This window comes from Epinephelus moara, chromosome 23, assembly GCF_006386435.1.
Source record: "Epinephelus moara isolate mb chromosome 23, YSFRI_EMoa_1.0, whole genome shotgun sequence".
Classification (NCBI taxonomy): domain Eukaryota; kingdom Metazoa; phylum Chordata; class Actinopteri; order Perciformes; family Serranidae; genus Epinephelus; species Epinephelus moara.
The window spans coordinates 19,992,340-20,014,219 of NC_065528.1; the positions used below are offsets into that span (position 1 = coordinate 19,992,340).

The window sequence follows — 21,880 nt, forward strand, 5'->3', positions numbered from 1 at the left end:
TGTTTTTTCCAGCAGTGTCCGGGGGTCCTCGCTGGGGGCCGCACAGTGACACAGTTCATATTGCCTTGTTTGTGCAAGTGGGTCCTGTTTTGTGCCTGTCCAGAATAATAAAAATATACAAGTCTGTTTATTTGCCGGGCTTGTTTCTGCCAAAATGAATAGATATAGGACCGGCTTTATCTGTGTGTTGCAGTGAAAAGGGCTCAGGTGGTATTAAGAAAGAGCTGAGTGTTACTTGGATCTCTATATCTTTACAATTCTCTGGGCTATGCGCTTTTAGCTGACGTGGCAAAAATCAAACAGGAAGGACACTGCAGTCTAACCTGCATAGGAGTGTCTCAGTGTGGCGCAATATCAAAGGATGAGGGGGGAAATGAAACAATAAAAATTGAAATGCAATTATTTAAATACCAGCGGTGCTCCCTTACCATCCCACTAAGCATTTATCCCAGCGCACCCACAAAGCCATTCAGATGTACAATCTAACAAAAGAGGATTTGGGAAAATTCTGCATTACAGTATGACTTCAAAATTAATCTAAGCAAAGAATCTAGTGGGATTAGATGCACGGATCAAAGGGATATTAACACCACTGCTGTGCTGCCTTGATTGTTGACAATGTGCCCAGCTGCCCCGTGCTTTGAGGTACGCAGTGTTTCAAAGGGTCATTGGGCCCCATATGATTCAAACTGATCACCATAATAACATCTACATATTATCTTTTGTGTTAAAAATAGGCAAAGCACATAATATATCAGCAGTTAGCTCACGCTGAGCAGTTTCAAAAGTCTGACGAATGACCATGAACAGTCCTTTTGGTCAGGGATTAGGTTAAATATCAGCTGCCAAGATCAAGGGCATCTCTTATCCTTGAGACATTATGCTGGCAGAGTCAGGAGAGGCCCTTTTATTAATAGACTATTTCCCTGCCTGTCGATTCAAGAATACAAAGTGCTGTAAAATCTAACCGGTTTAAGAGAGTGTTTACCCACTGCTTTAAAAAGAAGCATCTGACAATAGTACCACATGGTGTTCCATATAGGCAAATCTATTTCATGGATCAGAGTACAATGTCCATTTTAAAGAAGTGAGTACTAGTTACTAGTACTTGGTGAGTACTAGTTTTGAGAAAACTTTCGAATTGTCAATCAGCCAAACAAGCCCAAGCTCTGTTTACTGTTTATCAGACCTGGCTCTTAATATTTTGACAGCCACTATACTGCAAATGACAAAAACAAAGGGACCACATGTCCACACTATCAGACTCTCCCGACAGGCCTTCAGTGCCATGTCTAGCTGTCTCTTGCAGTCTGCACTGATTGACACTTCTGGCACACGGAGCCAGTGAGCCTCTCAATCAGCAGTTGTGGGATGTTGTCCCGTTCCTGCAGACGGGCCTAATGAAGTTGCTCGGGTCACAGATGTTGTGATCCAGGGCATCCCAATAGAGGCATTACAGCACAGGCTGGGAACTGACCGAACCTGACCTTTCTCATGCAGCGACCTAAGGTTTGAATTAACAGGTTTATAAAGGTGACCTGACTGGGCATTGTTCCAGCTGGACCTCAGTGGGGGAAAAGGCGAAACCTTTCATGTGAGAGGCAAGTTGTGATCCTTTACTGGACGAGCTGTACGTGCGGACAAGGGGCTTAAACTCACCGAGAACTTTCCCAAAAGTTGAACTGCGCAATTTTACTAGTTCCAGAAAGTTAGCTCAACTCTAAAAGTCTTCATGATGCCATTAAAGGGTTACTTATGTGTTTTTTAACCTGTATTTTTCCCATGTTTAAGTGACTAATTGAGACAACCATTTCTTAAACTGGTCATGTACTGAGCAAGACAGCAGTGAAGTTGGCTGTAATGAAATGCACATTTGCGCACTGTCAATTTACGTCCACTAAAAGTGCTTGTTTTGCCACTGATAGGTTCGAATTGTCATTTTAAGTGTCTGACAACAATATAGAGCGGATCACTACAGAGATAAATATTTTGTATGGTAGTAAGATCCTTTTTATTTCACTAGAAGCAGCCCCAAAATCAGCATCACTAAACCCACCAGACTCCATTTAAAAAAACAGTAATTTTAGCGTGTATAGAGTGCACACATTTTCGCATCTCACTTATTGAATTAAGGGTTTATTTCAACCAAACTAGAGTTGGTGATTATGGAACAGTGGGAAGATGAATCAAGATGGATTTGTGAGCTTTATTTTGTCTCTGTTGAATTTGAATGAAGTGGGTTTCACAGTAATACAATTACTATTTATTTAAATGGAGTCTGGTGGGTTTGGTGATAGTGATTGTGAGGCTGTTTCAGGTTAAACAAAAAGGTCTATCTCTGTAGGGTTCTGTCCACAGAGTTGTCAGACATTTAGTAAAACAATCTGAGCCTGTCGGTGGCAAAAACAAGCACTTTTAGTGGACGTAAATTGACAGTACACATTTGCCCATTTATGTTACATCGCAGCCTGTTTCACGGCTGCTGGCTGCAGTGCTCTCGCTCAATACTGGACCCATTTCAAAAACTGTTGTTCCCATTAGTCACTTAGAAACAGAAACATGGGAAAATAGGGCCCAGGTTGAAAGATACTAAAGTTACCCTCTGACAGTCTGAGAGGGGTGGGGCTGGTGTGTGACAGCAGATAGGTGGTTATCTGTATGCAGAAAAGAGGAGTGTGTGCCAGTTCTGCACAATAATTAAAATTCCGTCTGTTGCAACCTGACATGACAAACACACGGTGCAGACAGAGACTCGCACACACACAGACACCAAATACAGAAGAGTGAGGATGAGAGGAGACGCTGACACGCTGCCGCTAATCCAAAAGATACCATCTGGAGATGCTCTTGGAGCCAGTGACTCATGCGTGCACACACTCACTGTACACACACACAAATACACATTACAGCTCTGTCACACAGCCCAGAAACAACTGAATTTTAACTTGCCCAATTAAAATTCATAGACACTGAACTGTTTACTCCAAAAACATTGATACACTGTACACAAAGGTAGTTTGAATGTAATTCAAGGGGCAGAGGCAGATGTTGTGAGGGATGACCTTGGGTTAAGAGGGGTCATAGATGATTTCCTGGGTTAGAGTAAACCCTGGAGACCATCTTAAGCTTTCTTCCAGGTCTGAAGAGTGTGTGGATGTTGTGCTTAATCAATGAAACGTCTAAAATGTACAGCTCTGAAAGCAGGCAAGAATCATGCCAGTGCAACTATTTTCTACCATTTTTTATAAAAACATTATACATGTCCACACTGTTCTCAGATATTACACATATAAACTAGAATTATCGCCTTATGGCCGTATGCCTCTATGAACCAGTCAAGCTGCAGTTACAGTTTACATCCATGTCTGTCCAGACACATATGTTGCCATGACAGCAGACAGTGCTCCAAATGTTGCTGCAAAGACGCTACTGATTCTAAAACATGGACACCTCAGTTGGACACCCAAAATAAGTCAGTATCCAATCAAATGTCTCCCCTTTCGTTTCAGAGTTTTGACATTTAGTAATGGCCAGAAAAGTGTTATTGTAGAACATTATGATGTCACAGTGAAGTCGACTTTTGACCTTTTGGATATAAAATGGCACTTTGTCATTTTGTTCTGTTAGACATTTGTGTGAATTTTTGTATGAATTATTGATTTATGGTCAAAAACATGAGGCCACAGTGACCTTGACTCTGACTACCAAAAGTTAATCCCTTTGTACTTGAGTCCAAATGGACGTTTGTGCCAAATTTGAGGCTGTCTTGAGACATCATGTTCATTAAAATGAGAAGGACGCAAGGTCAAAGTGACATTGACCTTCGATCTATGGCCACCAAAATCGAATCTGTTCTTCGTTAAGTCCAAGTTGATGTTGGTGCCAAATCTGAGGCTGCCTTAAGATATCATGTTCATTAAAATGAGGTGGATGCAAGGTCACAGTGACATCGACCTTTGATCTACGGCCACCAAAATGTAACCTGTTCATTGTCCAAATTGAGCCAAATTTGAAAAAAAAAGTGTTTGTGGTGTTCTTCAGAAATAATGGTCACGAGAATGGGACGGACAACATGAAGTCATAATGCCAGAGCTATCGCTTGTGTGGAGACATAAAGACCAGCATTCTTCTGAGATCTGAACTTTTGTTTGGTATGCATTTTTAATTTCTCCTAGCTATTTGAGATCAGTAGGACACCATAAGTATGAAAAACTAAACAAAGTCCCAATGTCCTCAAACGAGACAATACTAAAGTCTCAATGTCTTCAAACGAGTACTTTCTAATCAACAGTGTGTTAGCTTGTTACTGTTGCTAAAATTGGTACAGTGAATTTCCAGCACAGAGCTTTTATTTTAAAGTGTGTCCTGCTGTGGAGTGAGTGACTAACTGACAACAACTTGACAGAGACAGCAAACTAGCTTAACGACGGCCAAATGCTAGTATGACACTGAATGTATTGAACTGTGTGGACTTTTAACTCATGATGAAGGAGAAATCTGGACCCTGTGGCTGGACCAGTTGGGAACCACTGGTTTCTGCAAAGCAAACCCTCTGTTCATAAAGCTGCTAATAATATTTAAAACTCATTGTTGTTAGTTGGTCTTTTATAGTTAAATGATATGATCATGATGAAAGAAGCAAACTTGTAACAATATGGGCCCTGAGGCACTCCATGCTCAGGGGCTACATCAAAGGGATGTACAGTGGAGCTCTGATGATGGGGAAACCCTGAAGGGAAGGTGGGGGTAGTGGTGGGATGAAGGGGCCCTCGCTGCTGTGATGGGTTGAAGTTAATGGTGTGTATGATGGCGATGGGCCTGGTAGGTTTAATGGGACAGGGGCCCTGGATGGGAGGGGCACTGGCATTATTATTCTGTACCATCAGACAAAATGAACGCTTTTGTTGCAGCCAAAATTGCACTCTTTTGAGACGATTAAAGGTCACGGGTAAGCACACACAGTGAGAAGTGAAAAGGCACAGACATATGCACATCCCACATAGAGAAGATATCTACGGTGGCATTGGCACAAACTGTTGTGTGCAATCTAAGTGGCTTTTTGTGATGGTGTGTTATGATAAATTGCTATTCATTCACAGCCCTCTAGTGAGAGCCCATTCCATTAAAAGTCTAATGTAAAAGCGACCCGTTGCGCTCTCAGAAAACACTTAACACACGCTGCAAATGGCCCAATAACGCAGACGCAGGAAAAGGACCAAAATTAGGACCATAGCGTAAAGTAAATAATATTTCTCCCCCGTCTTTAGCTTCTCCTTACCCATTCCTCCCTCCATCTTTCTATTTGTCCCTTGATGCACATCAGTTTTATCCTCCCATCTCCATGGTCCCCCTGAGCCTTGGGCTGAGTGATGCATGCTGGGATCTTGGCAGAGGCCAGAAGGCTAATGAGATATTAGTGTGCGTTTAACTCCCACTGAGTTCACTTCCCTTTCTTCACCTTTTCATTTTTCCCCTCACCACATTCTGGTGCACTGCTGGTTATTTAACCCCTGCCAACGTCTTAAGGTGGGCGCACAGAGGTCACTATGGTCTAAATTAATCAGCAGATATTAATTTAGAGGTACACTTCCTTCACCTGGGAGCACACATTTGTCACTATGGAGGTTTCCACAGTGACAGGCTTTTTTTGGCCCAGTTATCCATGATAATAGATGGAGAGTCTTGGCAGCCAATTGGATTAGCCCCTTGTGGTTGGCTTTAATGAAGATTACACGCCCCTGTGGTTAATGGATATTAGGAAGGGAAGAGGCGTGTGGTGAAGCTTGGCACTGACATAGGGCAATACCAGGGCAATGCCATGTGAAATGTGCCAAAATGTACTGATTGTGTCTGCAGTGCATTAAATAGGCCATTAATGGAGCGCCAAAGGCACCACACTGGTCAGCTAATAATGAAATCAATTTTGTGTCCGTCAAAGGTCCAAGTAACTGCCTCACCACTTTCTTAAGTGCTCCTGACCAGATGTGTGTGTATGCACGTTTCTGTGTCTGCAGGTATGCTAGAACTGCTCAACTCACCAGTTGCTCTTCCATGTGTGTCGGACATGCGGGTCATGGATGTTGTGTTTGTCGGCCTGCTCGTCCAGGAAGTCAAACATGTATTTGATAGCCAGTGGCAGGGCGCTGCCTCGATGGGCCGTGCTGAAGATGGTCTCAAACAGGTCATCCACGAACTTCTGTAACGTACCCTGCAGAGGACGGAGAGGAGAGATGGAAAAACAGATTATTTGAAGCCCTAAACTACAGAGTTTTTCTTGAAGGAGCAGTGTGTAGGACATAGGGGCATCTGTTGGCAGATATATAATAACCATAACTATGTTTTCATTGGTTTTTAATCGTTGTGCTTCTGATACCTGAGAATGAGCCATTTATATCTACATATGGAGCGGGTCTTCCTCTACGGGGTCCGCCATGTTGTTTCTACAGTCACAAAATGGACAAAACACTGGCTCTACATGGGGCTATTAGCGTTTTCACATCCGCCACTGTAGCTCTCCTGCACACTTTACACACAGGAGAAGTTTCAGTTCTGCAACCTCACTGCTACATGCCGCTAAATCCTACACACTGGACCTTTAAACAATCTTACAGGTGATAACTAGTTGATCCAATACATACATAGGAAGGAACAAGGAACACAATATCAAAACCAATAACAGGGACTTAAATGCAATATGAAAATGTACGGCACAATAACAAGCTCCAGTCTCAACAACTGTACAATATCCGTATGTTAAGCCAGTATCTATATTGAACTGGACCCACAGAACCAGAGAATGAGATCATCACTGTCTAATACATTTTGCAGCATACCGGTGCCTACAGGTGACAGACAGATTGGTATAAACTTGTGTTTATTTTTTCCTGTGCGAGTTTATGAGTTGGCAGTGCATGTCACTTTGTCCCTGAGCTCCGATGTTTATGTGTCTGACTCCTATCTTGCAGACCTGGCCCCTAAATCTGCTTGCAGCTTTGATGGGGGAAATTGTTATTTCACAGCTGACTTTTAATAATATCTGGGAACAGGAGGCGCATCTCCTAAGCCTCTTTGTGCTGCCGGATTAGCTCCCACACTGCACCATTGACCCTAATTTGATTTAATGTTGGCGACTTTAAGGAGGAGGAGGAGAAGAGAGAGGAGAGACAGAGAGTGAGAGAATCTAATCCTCTTGTAAAGAATGAGCTGATGGGATGCACGGGAAAAGGCGAGGGCGAAGGATGGAAATGAAACGACAGAGGTTTCCTATCAGGAAAAGAGGCCATTGAGTGTGGCAGATGAGGTGTGTACAGGCACTGGCAAATAAAAATCCAATTTGGGTTGGAGCGGGTGACCGAATCACGGAGTCAAGAGAGGTAGAAGAGAGTGGGAAGAGAGAATCCTGTTAGTCCGACAATCACGGCTATAATTCTAATGTGGCCCACATTCCCGACAGCTTATCGTTTTTCTACGAAGATGGAATTACATATCTCTATATCAAGCCCACGTGCCTTCCAAGTGACAGTCTGCATTAGCTGGCGAGGGGAGACCGAACATTTTGTGTGCATGCATTCATGTGTGCGTAGACACTGAAACCAGCATGTGTCCCTACAAGTGCTGAGGCTGTGACATTTTTACGTCATTCCTATCTCAAGGGGGACGTATGCATCAACACAGTCATCATCACAGGGTTCTCTTGTTCCCCGGTGGAGCTGAAACTGCCAACACATCGCCCCCCCGACTATCTACCCTGTCATTAGACGGCGATCTAAACACAATGTGTCATCTGGATGTTTTGATGCCATCTGCCTCCACATTGAAATGAGAGGAAAGCAAACAATCAGAACGTTGGGGATGGCGCTGAAGCAGATAGAGAGATGAAGGAGGGAAAACGTGAGGCAGAGATGGACACACACACTCTCTCTCGAGTGAAACAGTGAGAGAAGAAAATGCAATCCTTCCCTGTGCCCTCTCCGCTCTCCACACACATGACTACGCCCTATACCCACACTCAGTCAGAGTGACACTGATGGAGCTAATATGAGAGACGTCAGCGGCGTTGCCAGGGAGAGGTATTTATTGGCAAGGTGAAAGCCAAACGCAGTCAATTACACTGCCTGTCTGCCCAATCATTTCTCACCAAGAGAGATGGCCGGCCAAGATAAACTGGTTATTTCACAAAAACAATCCATCTGGAAAGATGATGTGCTGTCTGCAGTCAGAAACCACCTTCCTGCACTCTGGAATGGGATAATGGCAGGGAAATAGAGCGGCTCACAGAGGCCGAGAGGTGACGTGCGCATGTGTGTGGAGGGCTATATAGTAAGTGTCATGGTGACAGCTGCTCCTGCCTCCTATTCTGCAGTCTCCAGTTTGTTTATTTTCTTTCACATGTTGCTTATCATGTCGGCTTCACACACACTGTCATACCTCTCTTGGCATGTTGTTTCTTTCACTTTCTAAATCTTCTGACGTAATTGATCACCTGATTTTGTTCGTCTGCACACACATCTGGAGTCATTTGTTCTCCAAAGTATTAACAGAGGGTGTTTAGTTGGTTGTCTGACTTGCTTGTAATGTCTGCGTTTCACTACATTTTCTCTGGTGTTAAGTAACAACTGCATCTGTGTGTGTGGTCTGCTGATGATCCATTTTTTTCTTAAAGGAATACTACGCAATTTATTAAAGAGGAAATAACAATTTTTTTTAATCTTTAAAATGCAAAGTTTAAGTCATTGGAAATAAAATGCACTCTTCTTACTCAAGTACTTTCAGGAGCTTTTTTTCCTGGTACAACCTTACTTGGTCTGGTATGACCAGTAGTAGTGATGCCTAGGTCGTCTGACCCACAAAATATTGTGGATTTCGGGAGGGCTGGTCATTAAGTGACTAGCAGTGTTCTGAGTAAGTTATTAATTACCTACAGAAACATTGTGCAGTAGTCCACCTTCTACTGTACCTTCTCTTCCCTTCTACCTGTCTCCCAGTTTTTTACCAGAAAAAACGCTGTTCAAGTCCGACATGTTTAAATCTCTGTGGTCATAATGTCCAGTACCTCATCTCGTTCTAACAGCAAGCGAACACCTCTGTCCTCACCGAATCCGTTAAAATATGCACTCCTTGTACATCATGTAGACAAACCACTGGACTTATCAACTGCCTTAAATAAACAAACTGAGTAGGATATCAGCTGTGTGTTTGAGAGCATACTGGTGACGTGACCACTTAAAAAATGGGTGGCCCTTCTTGCAGTCTTCCAACATCTGTACTTTTTAACAGAAAATATATGCTTTATTTTGTACTAGTTATTTATTTATTTAATTTTTTTTTTTTTGGTGAATAGTAAATGGTTAATGGATTGCACTTGTATAGCGCTTTTCTAGTCTTCCGACCACTCAAAGCACAGTTACACACTGGTGGCCGAGGCTACCATACATGGTGCCACCTGCCTCACACACTGAAGGAACAGCCATCTGGAGCAATTTGGGGTTCAGTATCTACCCCAAGGATACTTCAACTTGCGGACTGGAGGAGCCACATCAAACCAACGATCTTCCAACTGTCTTATCATGTGAAGGCATAGACTAAGAAGTGGATGTAGCCAGTGGTTGGTGGCCACCATCCTTTGGTTTGTGGATTAACGTTTTGAAGCCACGAGTTTGGCATTGTGGCTGTTACCATCTTGGTTTTCTGGAGCAAGAAGTGACCATATTTGGACAAGAGGGTGGAGCTGACTGAGAACACAAAGACACCACTGTGGTTGCAACTTGTCAACCATAAGGTAGCTATGGCCTCAAGCATACCCTGCTTTACGGTCTATGCTTCTCAAATTGGGACCATAATTTACAAAATGAACATTGTGCTGTATTGATGAAGACTTGCAACTAGCTAGTGAGAACATAAATTTGTTAGGAGAATGTTTACCGAGGTAACAAATCAAGTGAGAGACAGGTCCATTTTATCATACACTTCTATACGATCAAATTTTTTTTTTGCAACCAGTGTTGTCGCCTCCTGCTGGCCATTAGAAAGAATGCAGGTTTCAGGAACTTTCGCATTGGCTTCACTTTTCTAGACTTGGAGGCTAGACCCACTTTTCTAAGGTCATGTGTGAGAGCAGCTTTAAGCATCAGGCTGTAATTTCCACATATGGCCACAGTGGTCGCAGGAAAGTCACGCAGGTTTGCAGACAGACTCTGTTTTGATGATGACGGAGTAGGAAAGTGAAACAAACCAAAAAACTCTGGACTTGTTAGCATATTATCTTGAGGTCATAACTTAAAGATAAGGTGGACTTGCCAAACATGTCTCACTGATTAGTGTTGCTCGTGAACCTCCGTGACATACGAGTCTCATTTGGTCTGTTAATAATAGCCAAACATTCAAGAATGGATGATTTTATTCACCTGCTTCTTCTTTCTGTGGCTGTTTACTGTGTGTATGAGGCGCTCTGTTTCAGACTCCTGCCACTGTCTATTTACATTACATACACAGAACTGAGTTGATGTTCTGTATGTGAACTGCTAAACAAAGGCAGGCAGGGGATCAAAAACAAACTGAAATGTTCCTGAATCAAAAAAATTACTGTCTGAACATTTTCAGATCGTAGCCTCTCTTTATGTTTTACCTTCCCTGTATGCCTCTGTCTGCGTCTGATAAAATGGATGTCTTGACGGAAAAAAAAGAGGAAGAAGGTGATTTAGGAGTGGATTGGAAATTTGCATTCAGCTGTTGGATCAAAGTCACATTTCCCTCCAAACCAAATTAACTGCTTTTTTTCTGGAGGCCATTGTCGGGAGGCACATTCAAAGAGACTCATTTTATAGCCATTTCTATTTTTGCCTGATAATTTTTTTTATTACAGAAACTCCTTCGCTGGCTTCATGGATCTTTTCTTCTTTACCCTTTTTGATATGCTGCCGCGTCAACGCAACAGCAATGAAAAGAGAAAACAAACAGAAATATCTATTTTCTCTTTCTCACCTGAGGGGATAGAGGAATACATTTGAATAATGTTTCCCACTGAGATGACTCATCCAAAGTAAATATGAATATTTAAATAAAGTGAAGGGTTTCTGAGTCATGGTATCACAAGGTGAAGGTTATAGTGACCTTTTAGCCTTTCACTTGCTGAACTGCTTCGAGAAAAATAAAAAATAATTTCCACGTACTGTTCGGACAACAGTAAAACTCTTTTCCTTTTTTGCTTTTTAATAACATGCCCTTCAAAATGCAACTTATCCAAATAAAGAGTGAGTGTAACAGGAGAAATAAATTATATTTTCACTAAAGGCTCACCTTGGTAGCCAGAAGTCGTGTCAGGTAGATCTCAGAGACCATCTTGCTGCCGCGGTCACCCTCCTTCTGGTCTCCATGCTCATGGTTCTTCACAAGGTGCCAAACCTTGACCCCGCTCTCCAAGTCAGGAGTGATCATAGGAGTACGGGAGCGCAGGCTGTCGGGGCTTCCAGTGTACTTGATCATGTTCTCTGTGAACAAAAACATGTATTCGTTCATGTCGTGCTGGTATAACTGATCAGAAAACCACAATGTCCAACCAGTGTTTGTTTTCTTGAAGCATCAGTAAAGCTCCCATTGGTTTGTAATTTCTTACAGTGAGATATAATGGGAATCTATTTCATTAGCATTTATGTACAACTACAAAATCTGTAAACTGTTGAGTTTTTCCTGCCTGTATCAGAAAGATAAGGTCATCACAGAGAGGACACTGAGACACTGGACATAAGATCAAAAATACATATTTTTTTCCTCTTACTTGTAGTGCAATTTATCAGTCTAGATTGTTTTGGTGCGAGATGCCGAGTGCTGGAGATATCGGCCATAGAGATGTCTGCCTTCTCTTGAATATAATGGAACTAGATGGCACTTGTCTTGTGTTTCTCAAAGCACCAAAAACATACTTGAAAAACTCAACTCAATACTTCTTCAGCATAAGCAAATTCCTGAAATTCAGTCATGGCTTTTGATTTTGCTGTGTCTAGCCAAGGTCTGTGGATTATCGTGAGTACCAGGTCAGGATTTCTGGAGAGACACATTGCCATTGGGTCTTTAAATTATTATTATTTTTGACATTTTGAGCACCACTAGCTGAGAGAAGGCAGACATCTCTACGGCCGATATCTCCAACACTCCCCAACTCACACCAAACCAATCTAGGTTGATAAAAAGCACTATGGGAGGTAGGCAAGAGGAAAAAATGTATTTTTGATTTGGGGGGTGAACTGCCCCTTCACTCAGGGCAATGTGTGAGGTAAACAAGACGAAAATAAAGCTTACAAAAAAGCTTACAAAAAACAAAACCCCACTAAAAATACAAATCTGTCGCTTCACTAAACAAGCGTAGAAAGCCATAACCTGCATGTCAGCAACAGAATATAGTTTTTTGGCTTGTGGCTTCCAATTTACAGGTCTGGGAGATTAGATATGAAACTTTTAGAAAGTGTGCATGGTTAATTTTTCATGGCTCCTTCTCCCAGGGACAAGACATGGCATTGGAGCCTGACACAAAATCGAACAGGTGTCAGACGAGATGAAATATGTATGGCCCACCCAATGGCCAGAGTGGTGATGACATTTCCAAACACATGGCTCAATGAATGTTTACACAGTGTGAAAAAAAATTGATCAGTGGGTGCGGTTTAGAGAGAGGAGTGGAAAAAAAAAAAGAGTGTTTTTCCACCGTGACAGAAATCAATCTGTCCAGAGAGAAAAGGAGGAGAAGTGTAAGGGGGGAGAGAGTTCAGGGAGAAAGAGACAGCTGGAGACATCAGATACAGAGAATGTGTGAGTGTCTGTGTGTGTCGACTGCTCAAAATTAATTACAGTATGATCCACTGAAAATGTTCGTCTCTGCTTTCAGGCTCCTCAGCGAGCAGTATTTAACTGAAGCTTTGTGACGAGACCTGTGTCAGGTATTCTCTGTCTTATTACTTGTATTTTTTCAAGGACGCTGGACACGTGTGACACTAAATGTGCTGTTTTTGAGGTTGTGTGGGTACAAGAGGATGTGAGCTACGTCTTTATAGAGAGATAGATCGGGTAGTACATCCATTTTGTGTTAATGGTTTATTCAAGAAGTTAGAAAGCTGAGGCAGAGTGCGATACACAGGAGAGAGATTTCTGGTTGGATTCTATTCTGATCCACACAAAGGAGGTGTTATTTTTCTCTGATGGAAACATCACATCAAAGACCGAGAGTTTCTCCTTTCATAGTCTGACTCAACATGTTACACAGTGTTTGTCTTAATCTCCACTTTCTCCACAACTTTCTCTCCTGCTCCGCTCTCCCTGCCCCTCTTCAGCAGCTATATTAAATTCAGCCTTGTCTCTTTCTTCGCTATCTGGCCATTGTACTCACGGAGAGTTCAAAGTCACTCTCAAGTACCACACCAGTTGTGAAGTGGATCACACTTGCGTTTGAAGTCAATCCCTTTTTAAAAAATTGCGGAGGGAGATATTCCTGGCCTCCTCCCTCCCTTTTCTGTTGCGCCACTCACCTTGTCCTATCTGCTCTAATTTGGAGCCGCAGAAGCGAGGTGAGACCGTATGGAGATGAGGCCATGCTAATAATGTGGCACCACATTTGATGTGTCTGAAGTGTTTGTGGCCAGTGAGGCCGGCCCTTTGATCAGCAACTAACTTGATGGTTTCTCTGGTTCAAGGAGACGTGGAGCAGACGGACAGGGGGAAAAAACACTGGCACACGGAAGGATGAGAGGACACACTTTGGAGACTCAAGAGGCCAGGACAACAGATGAAAAGTCTATTTGGTGTCTTGTTATGATTTAGAAATCCTTTCAGCTACTCTAAAATTGTATCTTGTTTTTCCAGGTCTGTCAATGTTGTCATGTAGGGTCTTGTGGAAGCTTGTCACCAGATTTCCACTCTCAGGTGGGCACATTCACTGCTGTGGGATCAGATTCTATCTATTCTTATTTAATACTATTGTAATTTATAGAAATATATTTGATATTTATATTTTGTCTATGATTTTATTGACTTAACTGACTTTCTCAAATGCAGTTTTGCTTATAAGGACTGCACATGTATTGGTGAATATTCTCAGTCATCCAGGTCATGGTTATGTAAGTGCTGTATCATAGGCAACTGGACAAGAAGCTTCATCAGTTCTAAATGACTGGTGCAGTGTCGCAGGCTTTAAACTCTGTGTAGTAGTGACCCGTTATAAAGTCGTTGAGAAACGGCACAGCACAGGAGAGCCAGCTCGTCAGGTCAAGACTCAGCTGTCCACGTACATCTAAAGGAGAAGGGACACTCTTTCGAGGACAGCAATGTCGTCTGGCCATAGAAGAGAGATGGTTTGAAAGAGGCATGAAAGAAGCCATCTACGTCAAACTGAAATGACCATCATTAAACAGAGGAGGTGGCCTGAGACACGACTTATCTCACACCTACAATGCTGTCTTGGGATCCCTCCCCAGACGACTTAACACCCATTCACACTTAGTCCCATCTTACCCTAACAACACACGATAGCCAGGTGGGTCAACAACGTGTGACCTTAATGACTCTGAAACTAAGAGCTCATATGTGAAATCAACGACACCCACACATAGTTTAAATCCTGCGACTCTGCACCAGTCATTAGAACTGAAGAAGCCTCTTGGATGAGAGGTGAAACGTCTTCAAGAAACTCAAGCAAGTGTAGTTGCCTACGATATAGCACTTAAGATGACCACTCATGTAGTTTCAAACATACTGTATGTGCCTGGCCTTAAATGAATCCTTCATTCTCAAATGCCGATTTGTATAGAAATTACTCATCCATTGTTGGGTTGAATACAAGAGGAATATTTGGTGTTTTCTCGCATGCTTCTGGTGAACAAAGAATCCAAAAATGTTAAAAAATTCTTGACAAATTTAGGTAAAAGGGGTCTGGTGTAACAACAGCAAAATCATATCAAACCTCCATTTACAAACTCTCACATTTATCCAGTCGTATGCTCAATACTTCCCAAACAGGCAGCATTTTCCAACAAGGGACTGAACTGAAAGTTAAACTTATCTTTGCTATGTCTATAGCTTATCTATAGTTTTGCTGTTGTCAAATGTGGACTCCAATAACAATTCGAGAACTCTCTCCATTTCTGGATCCTTGATTCATGGGATGCATGCAAGAAAACAAATTCAACGTAACATGTAGTGAGTAATTGATATATAAATGGTCATTTATGGGGGTGAAGTATTCCTTTAGGTCTGCTGGGAAAGCAGCTCTCTGACACAGACTCTACTGACACATGTAGGTGCACAGAAACAGGTCGGCTTACCATATTTACTCGCAGAAGTTCGAGACACAGTGGAGTTGTTTACTGAATTGTAGGCTGTAACTTGCTTGGGAACCAAGGCCATTACCGCATTATCAGGTACCTGAAAAACAGACACACATGTATTATTCAAATGACTATTCAAAACAAAAGCCATTTACAGAGTTTCTTTCATTTGTGCAGATTTCTATCACAACCAATCAAAAAACCCATAGATCACTGAGTTGGTGTCATTTTCTATATTTCCCTCCATCTATTCTGGTTTCATTTGGATAAACAGAGAATATCTTATTACCGTTATGTGCTCTATTGAGCCCACATGTACGTATGATGACTGACAGGGGGGAGGGAGAGTTTAGCAGAGTATCGTACAGGCCTGTGTGAGAGGGGATATCCCACAGTCTCTATTCAATAATAAAACCTTTCCTCTAGGGTTGGGTAGTGTGTGAGTTTAAGAGTGTGTGTGTGTGTGTGTGTGAAGGTGTGAAGAATCAAGTAGTGTGTGTGTGCGTGTGTCTGTGTGTCTGTGTGTGTGTCTGTGTTCGTCTATGTGTAAATAAGTGTGTGTAAATGAATGAATGAGCCAGTTGTGCGCCCCTCCTTTTCCCCTAGTCAGCCAAACGGGTTTCAATTAACACAACTGGGATGTGCACTGTCCCAGCCGTGCACACACACACACACACACACACACACACACACACACACACACACACACACACTATACCACTATTCTGCATAATCTGGCTACTTGTGCTGCAGGGTAAGGCAGGGTTAATTGAAGTGATCTCTATCATAGTGTGGGTGTATGGGACAGGGAATAAGGACCAGGGGCCTATTGTGCGTATACGTGTGTGTTTGTGTGTGTGTGCGGCAGCCAGGACCTTATTAAGATTGTATCATTATGTCACCCAGTCACTCAATCTGCTCCTTATGCATAATATGTTTATATTATTGTAAGCAGGGGGCCCCACAGGGCAGATCTTGTTATTCCTTTGTGTGGAGCCCCCAACTCTCCAACACCCTCAAGCATGCTCCCTGATCACTGCTCTTATATGTTGAATGGATATAAAACGAGCAGAGCACAATAGGACATGAAAAGGAGGAGTGGCATTTGGGGAAATAGCATTTGGAGGAGAGGATAAAGACAGAGAGCAGTTTCCTGCAAAGAGAGGAGACGGACAGAAATGTCTCTCATTATGGGACAGAAAGATCTGATATGGCAAATGCCAAATGTTTGCTTGTAGCTACCATGTGATGTTTTCCTGAGCAAAAAAAAATCAAAGTTTGTGATGCAAACTGTCACATCGTAACTGAAGGCAGACTGAGTGGGTGAGTTGGGCTAGTGGCACATCAAATCAAATCATTTAATAGAGGAGAACAAATGATTTTATTGAGTGTGCCTGGTTGGTCTTTTTAGCTTCTAATGAGGCCAGAAATATGTAGATAAGATGTCTGCAGGGCATCCCAGGACCAAATGCAGCAGCACATCCGGTTTGACAGAATAATGGATTTGATTAGCAAAGCGACAAGATCTTCAATTAAATTACTTATAGATTTAACATTTCAATAAAATAAAGTTATAAAAACAAGAGTGGAAATGCTATGTATTGAGTTGCAGCTGCCCTTGACTTCAGTCTGACTGTGATTTTGGCATCCCCTCCCTCCCTCGCTCTTTGCGTAGCCACCTGACAAAATTTAAGTGGATGCGAGTATTTCCTTTTTTTTTGGCTTCTGTCAAGGATAAGGCGCCCTTATTCCCTGGCCTGAAAAAATGAATTAACTTCTGTCTTCATTATCTTATCTCGGATTCGAATCAGCTCCCTAATCCATTCCACCCGCGCCTCATACTCCAAGCCTGTTGACACTTGCTGGTGCTGACATTTAATTTAGGCACCACGCAAACTGCACTTGGAGGGGACAGTGGCTGCTTGCTTAGCTGCTCAAATTATTAACACCATGTTGACAAAGCAGGCCTGTTTTTTTCCATCCGGTCTCATTTTGGCTGGCCGGATGGATAGGCGTTACTCAGAACACCTGCAGATATGAGTTTGTCTGACATTCTGCATAAAAGCTTTTCTGTGTATAATAAGTAAATGTCTTTGTATTTTGTGCAAATCTTCTTGTAACTGCCTGTTAAAATAACTAAATGCATGTGTCGCTTACTTTGCTATGCAATATATTGCTTTTTTATTGTCTTTGCGTTGTCAACTTGTGTGATAAAGACATTGCAAAAGGTATCTGTTTGAATACAGTAATAAGGTATCAAGTTAAATTCTTACTGTAGACGGTATTTTATCTGACATGCACTGTGCTGTTAACTCTGGCAAATCAGACAGAGCCCTTACCGTTAGGCATCGTAAGATTTTTAGTTTAATGCGGACAGTGTGGTACTATCTGCATGGTTAATGCCTCATCTCCACAATTTTCCTTTTGTCGTCTATATCTACATACAGTATAAGAAATATGCCCCTTGTGTTCAACACAATGAAATGCATCTCTTTACACATGGACAGAAACACCACCATAGAAATGGCAGGAAGTTAATTTTAAATATTTTCCACCTCCTAGTCTTGTGGAACATGCACATGCAGCAGTGCAGACACAGAAACAGGACCAATAACTCATGGTAACAACTGAGCAAGGTCTGCCAGTTTTGTGAAATACAAATGATTCACTATGCATAGACTCCATATATCGAACTGCTAAACATGCCGTTTTCACTGAGGAAAAATGTATAAGTGATGCTTTATTACATTCAACTATCTGTTGGCTAATTTGTTTTTATGCTAACTTCCTGTGAAACGTTGTATAAAGTCTGTCCGAAATCTGCCGCAAAAGTTAAACGCTTTCAATGTGCTTGAAGCAAATTCTGGACAGTTTAAAAGAAAAGAAAAAAATGGAAGGAGGTGTTTTGCAAACACGTGGGATATCACTGAGGTTTTCATATGAATGAATGGACCTCGAGTTGACTTGAATACGTACACAGAGCTACGTGGAAATGAGTCATGAAGGAGGAAAGCGTGACAAGATAGTTGCAGACTAAAGCGGAATGTCAGCAAGTGGTGCCAAAAAAATACTGCACGTCAGCTGCTTGGCGATGTTTTGGCTACAAGACAGATGACGTGGCACAAGCACTGTGCAAGTCTTAGTCAAAGACTGAGTGCACTTAACTATCAGTTTAATTATCGCAAGTGGTAATGTTATCACAATATTTAATAAATGTATGCATATTTTCCTCATATTGTCCAACCCTGATCCTTTCCATTGGGCTGTTAACTGTGCATGTGTGTGCATACAGTACCCTGTGTCTGTCTGTGACCACCGATGTGTCTATTCTGTACATGAAATCTATGCCAACTCTAATCCATTTCAGAAAGACGACGACACTTGGCCGGCACATCAGATTTTATCTTTCCCCCTCTCCACACATATGGGATTACTTCCAAGTATCACTGCTGTTGGTCACTTCCCTGCCTCGCCCTGCCTCACTCCCTTTCACCTGACAGATGACTCATGGTATGTGTGTGTACGTGTGTGTGTGTGTGTGAGGGGTGTCCCTGTCAGCTGAGGACTTGCACAACTAAATGGCTGGAAAAGTACTTTGACTGAATCGTCCACTGAATAGTTTGGAGCTTAGAGCAGATCATGAGGTCACACAGCTTTAGAGGGAAAGGTGGAAGGGAGCTGAGGGGGCATCAGAGACAGCTAGATATACTGTAGAGAGGGATGATGGGTGGTAAGAAATAAATGTTCAAATAACTAAGCCTGTTTACATATCAGGCCTTTGTGCATGGTATCAGTTGTTTTTGTTAATGTTTCAGAGATGTGTTTCAGCATTATGTTTGTATATATCTGCTGTGAAACTGGGATGAAAACAATCATATCTTATTTTGGAAGAGTAGATGTGAATTCCTTCAAGAATGCCTTCAACTAAAAGATGTAATCTATCCATTGTAAGCTCCAGGGGATGCTAAGTCTCTGTAGATAGTGATCTTTCTTCTTTTACTCCTTTCTTCGTGAGATCTGAAACTTAACAAATCCTTTGTATTTCTCAAACTTCAAGGACTTTGAAATTTTACTGAAATATCAAAGTTAAACACACAGTATCTGTCAATTCTGATTCCAAATTATCTTTAAAAAACGTGCACACAAGTCTATAGGTGTTCCACGCCATAGGCAAACTTGGACCCAAAGGAAGCATATTATTTTTATTTTGGGCTGTGACATTAGTTTAATGCAGGTTGCATTTGTCCATATTTTAGAATATAAAGTCAAAGGCGTACCTGGTAATGGTACAGCATGTTCAGTCTCTTCCAGTCACCCTCGATCTTGGTGGTGACGTCTTCATCCTGCAGGATCATGCGCTGTCCTCGACCCTGACGCCATTCTGTGAAAAAGATCAGAATAACACCAACTTATATTTACTGAGTACTACTCTTTTGACAGTATTTATGTTTACCATGCATTTGTTTTGCGAAGATAAGACATTCCAAATCTTGCAACTATGTTTAGAGTGCTGAAATGCCTTTAGTGCAAGAAACTATGCATTTTCTTAGCTGTGGTTTTAACCATAACAACATTTAAGACAGAGGAGCATTTGATTCTAAATTGAATGGATATGTTTGCAGAGACAAGCAATACTTTTAAGTTAAATTCAAACACATATTACGCACATTTCAAACACATCAAAAGCATTCACATTACAGTTAGGTAATCATGTCACCAACACCTTTTTAACTACAGTTATATCTACGATTTTTATGTCAGAACATCAACAAACACCACTGACCACTACGTGAGTCTCATGGCTTTGAAAACGAACATTCAGGGTGGTTTTAGGACAGGTTCACACATGGCCATAGGCAGCAGTGTTAAGCCAGGCAGGGGAAAGCCAAATTCTCAGAAAATGAGCAATCGTCACTATTTCGGTCTGAGCCACACTGTTTTATCATAAACTAAAAAATACCGGACTTCTCCTTTAAGACACAACCAGACCTGCTAGAAAATAATAGAAATCACATAGACGACAACAAAACAGTAATTTTAACATATTCTGAAGTCCTTAGCTGTTTCTAATGAGTTTTAATTTTAAATGGGGGGCAAGACATTTTAATCCTTTTTCATGTCTATGTCTCTGAAAACACTTTTAATGTCTCTGAACGCTCAGTGCCACATACAGTAGCAATCTATTTCTCCCCATGGGCTGAAAAAAATGTCTATACTTAGAATGTAATTGTTATGAAAACATGAATCACATCAACAACAGAAAAATCATTAGAAAAAAAAGAAGAAACCATCTCTCTTTTCTAATCACTCTGCCACAAAACTAGCTGTCACTATCTCCATCGTCATCTACTGACGCCTTTCTTTGCTTTCTTCAGAACAATCACGCCACGTTGTCATGAAAAGCCTGAATGAAATCAAAAAGAGGTGAAAACACAAAATCTTTAAAGTAGGAGTAGAAATGAAAGGCGGTGTAAGACCAAGGGAGAAATGGCACACGTGAGAGACAGTAACAACAGGCGAGTTAAATTAACTATTCTTTTTAGAATCAAACTCTCCCTTTTAACTCCTTTCCATCTCTTTTGCTGCTGCGATCGATGGGTGTGATTACAGCTGCTTGCCCAGGGCTTGTGCACTTCCTTTTCTATCTGCAGCACCGGCCCTTACGCTCTGCTCTCTGAACACGCTATTGGTCCCTGCATTCTCCTTCTCAAACCCCCGACCACTGCTCTAAGCCCCCTGCCTCGCTGCTCTTATTGTTATTGCTGGGAGCTTTGGTGGAAACACACCAGACTCATATCCACAGCAACACTGTCTGGAATGAAAGTAAAAAGCTGCAGACTGCACATCACCTCATTTCCATACTTTTCAACAAGTAACTTCCAATGCACGTGACAGCGTCTTTCATTTAAGCAACAGGATTTACATGACCTTACAACCAAATTACATCTACGCTACATACACACCAGGCTTTCCACATCTGTGCAAGCTCAGCACAAAACGAAACAAAAGCTTTGATAGAAGCATCTCACAATGCCCCAGCAATATTATCATAAGTGAAAAAGGAAACCCATCTCAAAAACAAACAAGCAGATGATTCCTCTATTCTTTCTGCAGACATCGCAGGCTTTGTGAATACGTTATTGTGTCTCTGCTCCTTGCTGAGCTTCCCACTTGCATCGGCCACTGTCATCTCCTATTCTGATCACAAACAGCAAAACAAAGCAGCAATCACTGCGGTGCATGATGAGGCCTGTCTTTGGAGGATCGACCGGAATTGTGTTAGCATCTGAAAAATCTGCAGGAAATAAAGATTCTCCTGTTGTTTTTGTCTATACAGTACATCTTCCCATAAAGATGCAAATGAGCGCCCGTCTCCAGTCGAGGCTCAGTAAACACATGAAGGAGTGAGAAAAAAGAGAAAGGAATAAATAAAAGAATAAACTTAGTGTGAAACCAGAGCAAACTGAGATTACTTCAATTCCCAAATCCAGTGGTCGCTGCTCAGTAGGAAGAGTGTGTGTGTGATTTTGTGTGTACAGACTTGTGTTTAGAGTCACACACAGCCAAAAAGA

General features: G+C 41.9%; 1 protein-coding gene across 2 annotated transcripts in view; it reads right to left on the reverse strand.

Moving 5' to 3' along the window:
* Positions 1-21,880, reverse strand: part of plxna4 (plexin A4) — a 317,597-nt gene that overhangs the window by 12,586 nt on the left and 283,131 nt on the right. For both annotated transcript variants that reach the window (XM_050036454.1, XM_050036453.1), the window contains exons 26-29: positions 19,586-19,689; positions 15,306-15,405; positions 11,296-11,486; positions 6,039-6,208 (exon numbers count right to left, since the gene is read on the reverse strand). In XM_050036454.1, the coding sequence (XP_049892411.1) occupies positions 6,039-6,208; positions 11,296-11,486; positions 15,306-15,405; positions 19,586-19,689 (565 nt within the window). The remainder of the gene's footprint in view (positions 1-6,038; positions 6,209-11,295; positions 11,487-15,305; positions 15,406-19,585; positions 19,690-21,880) is intronic.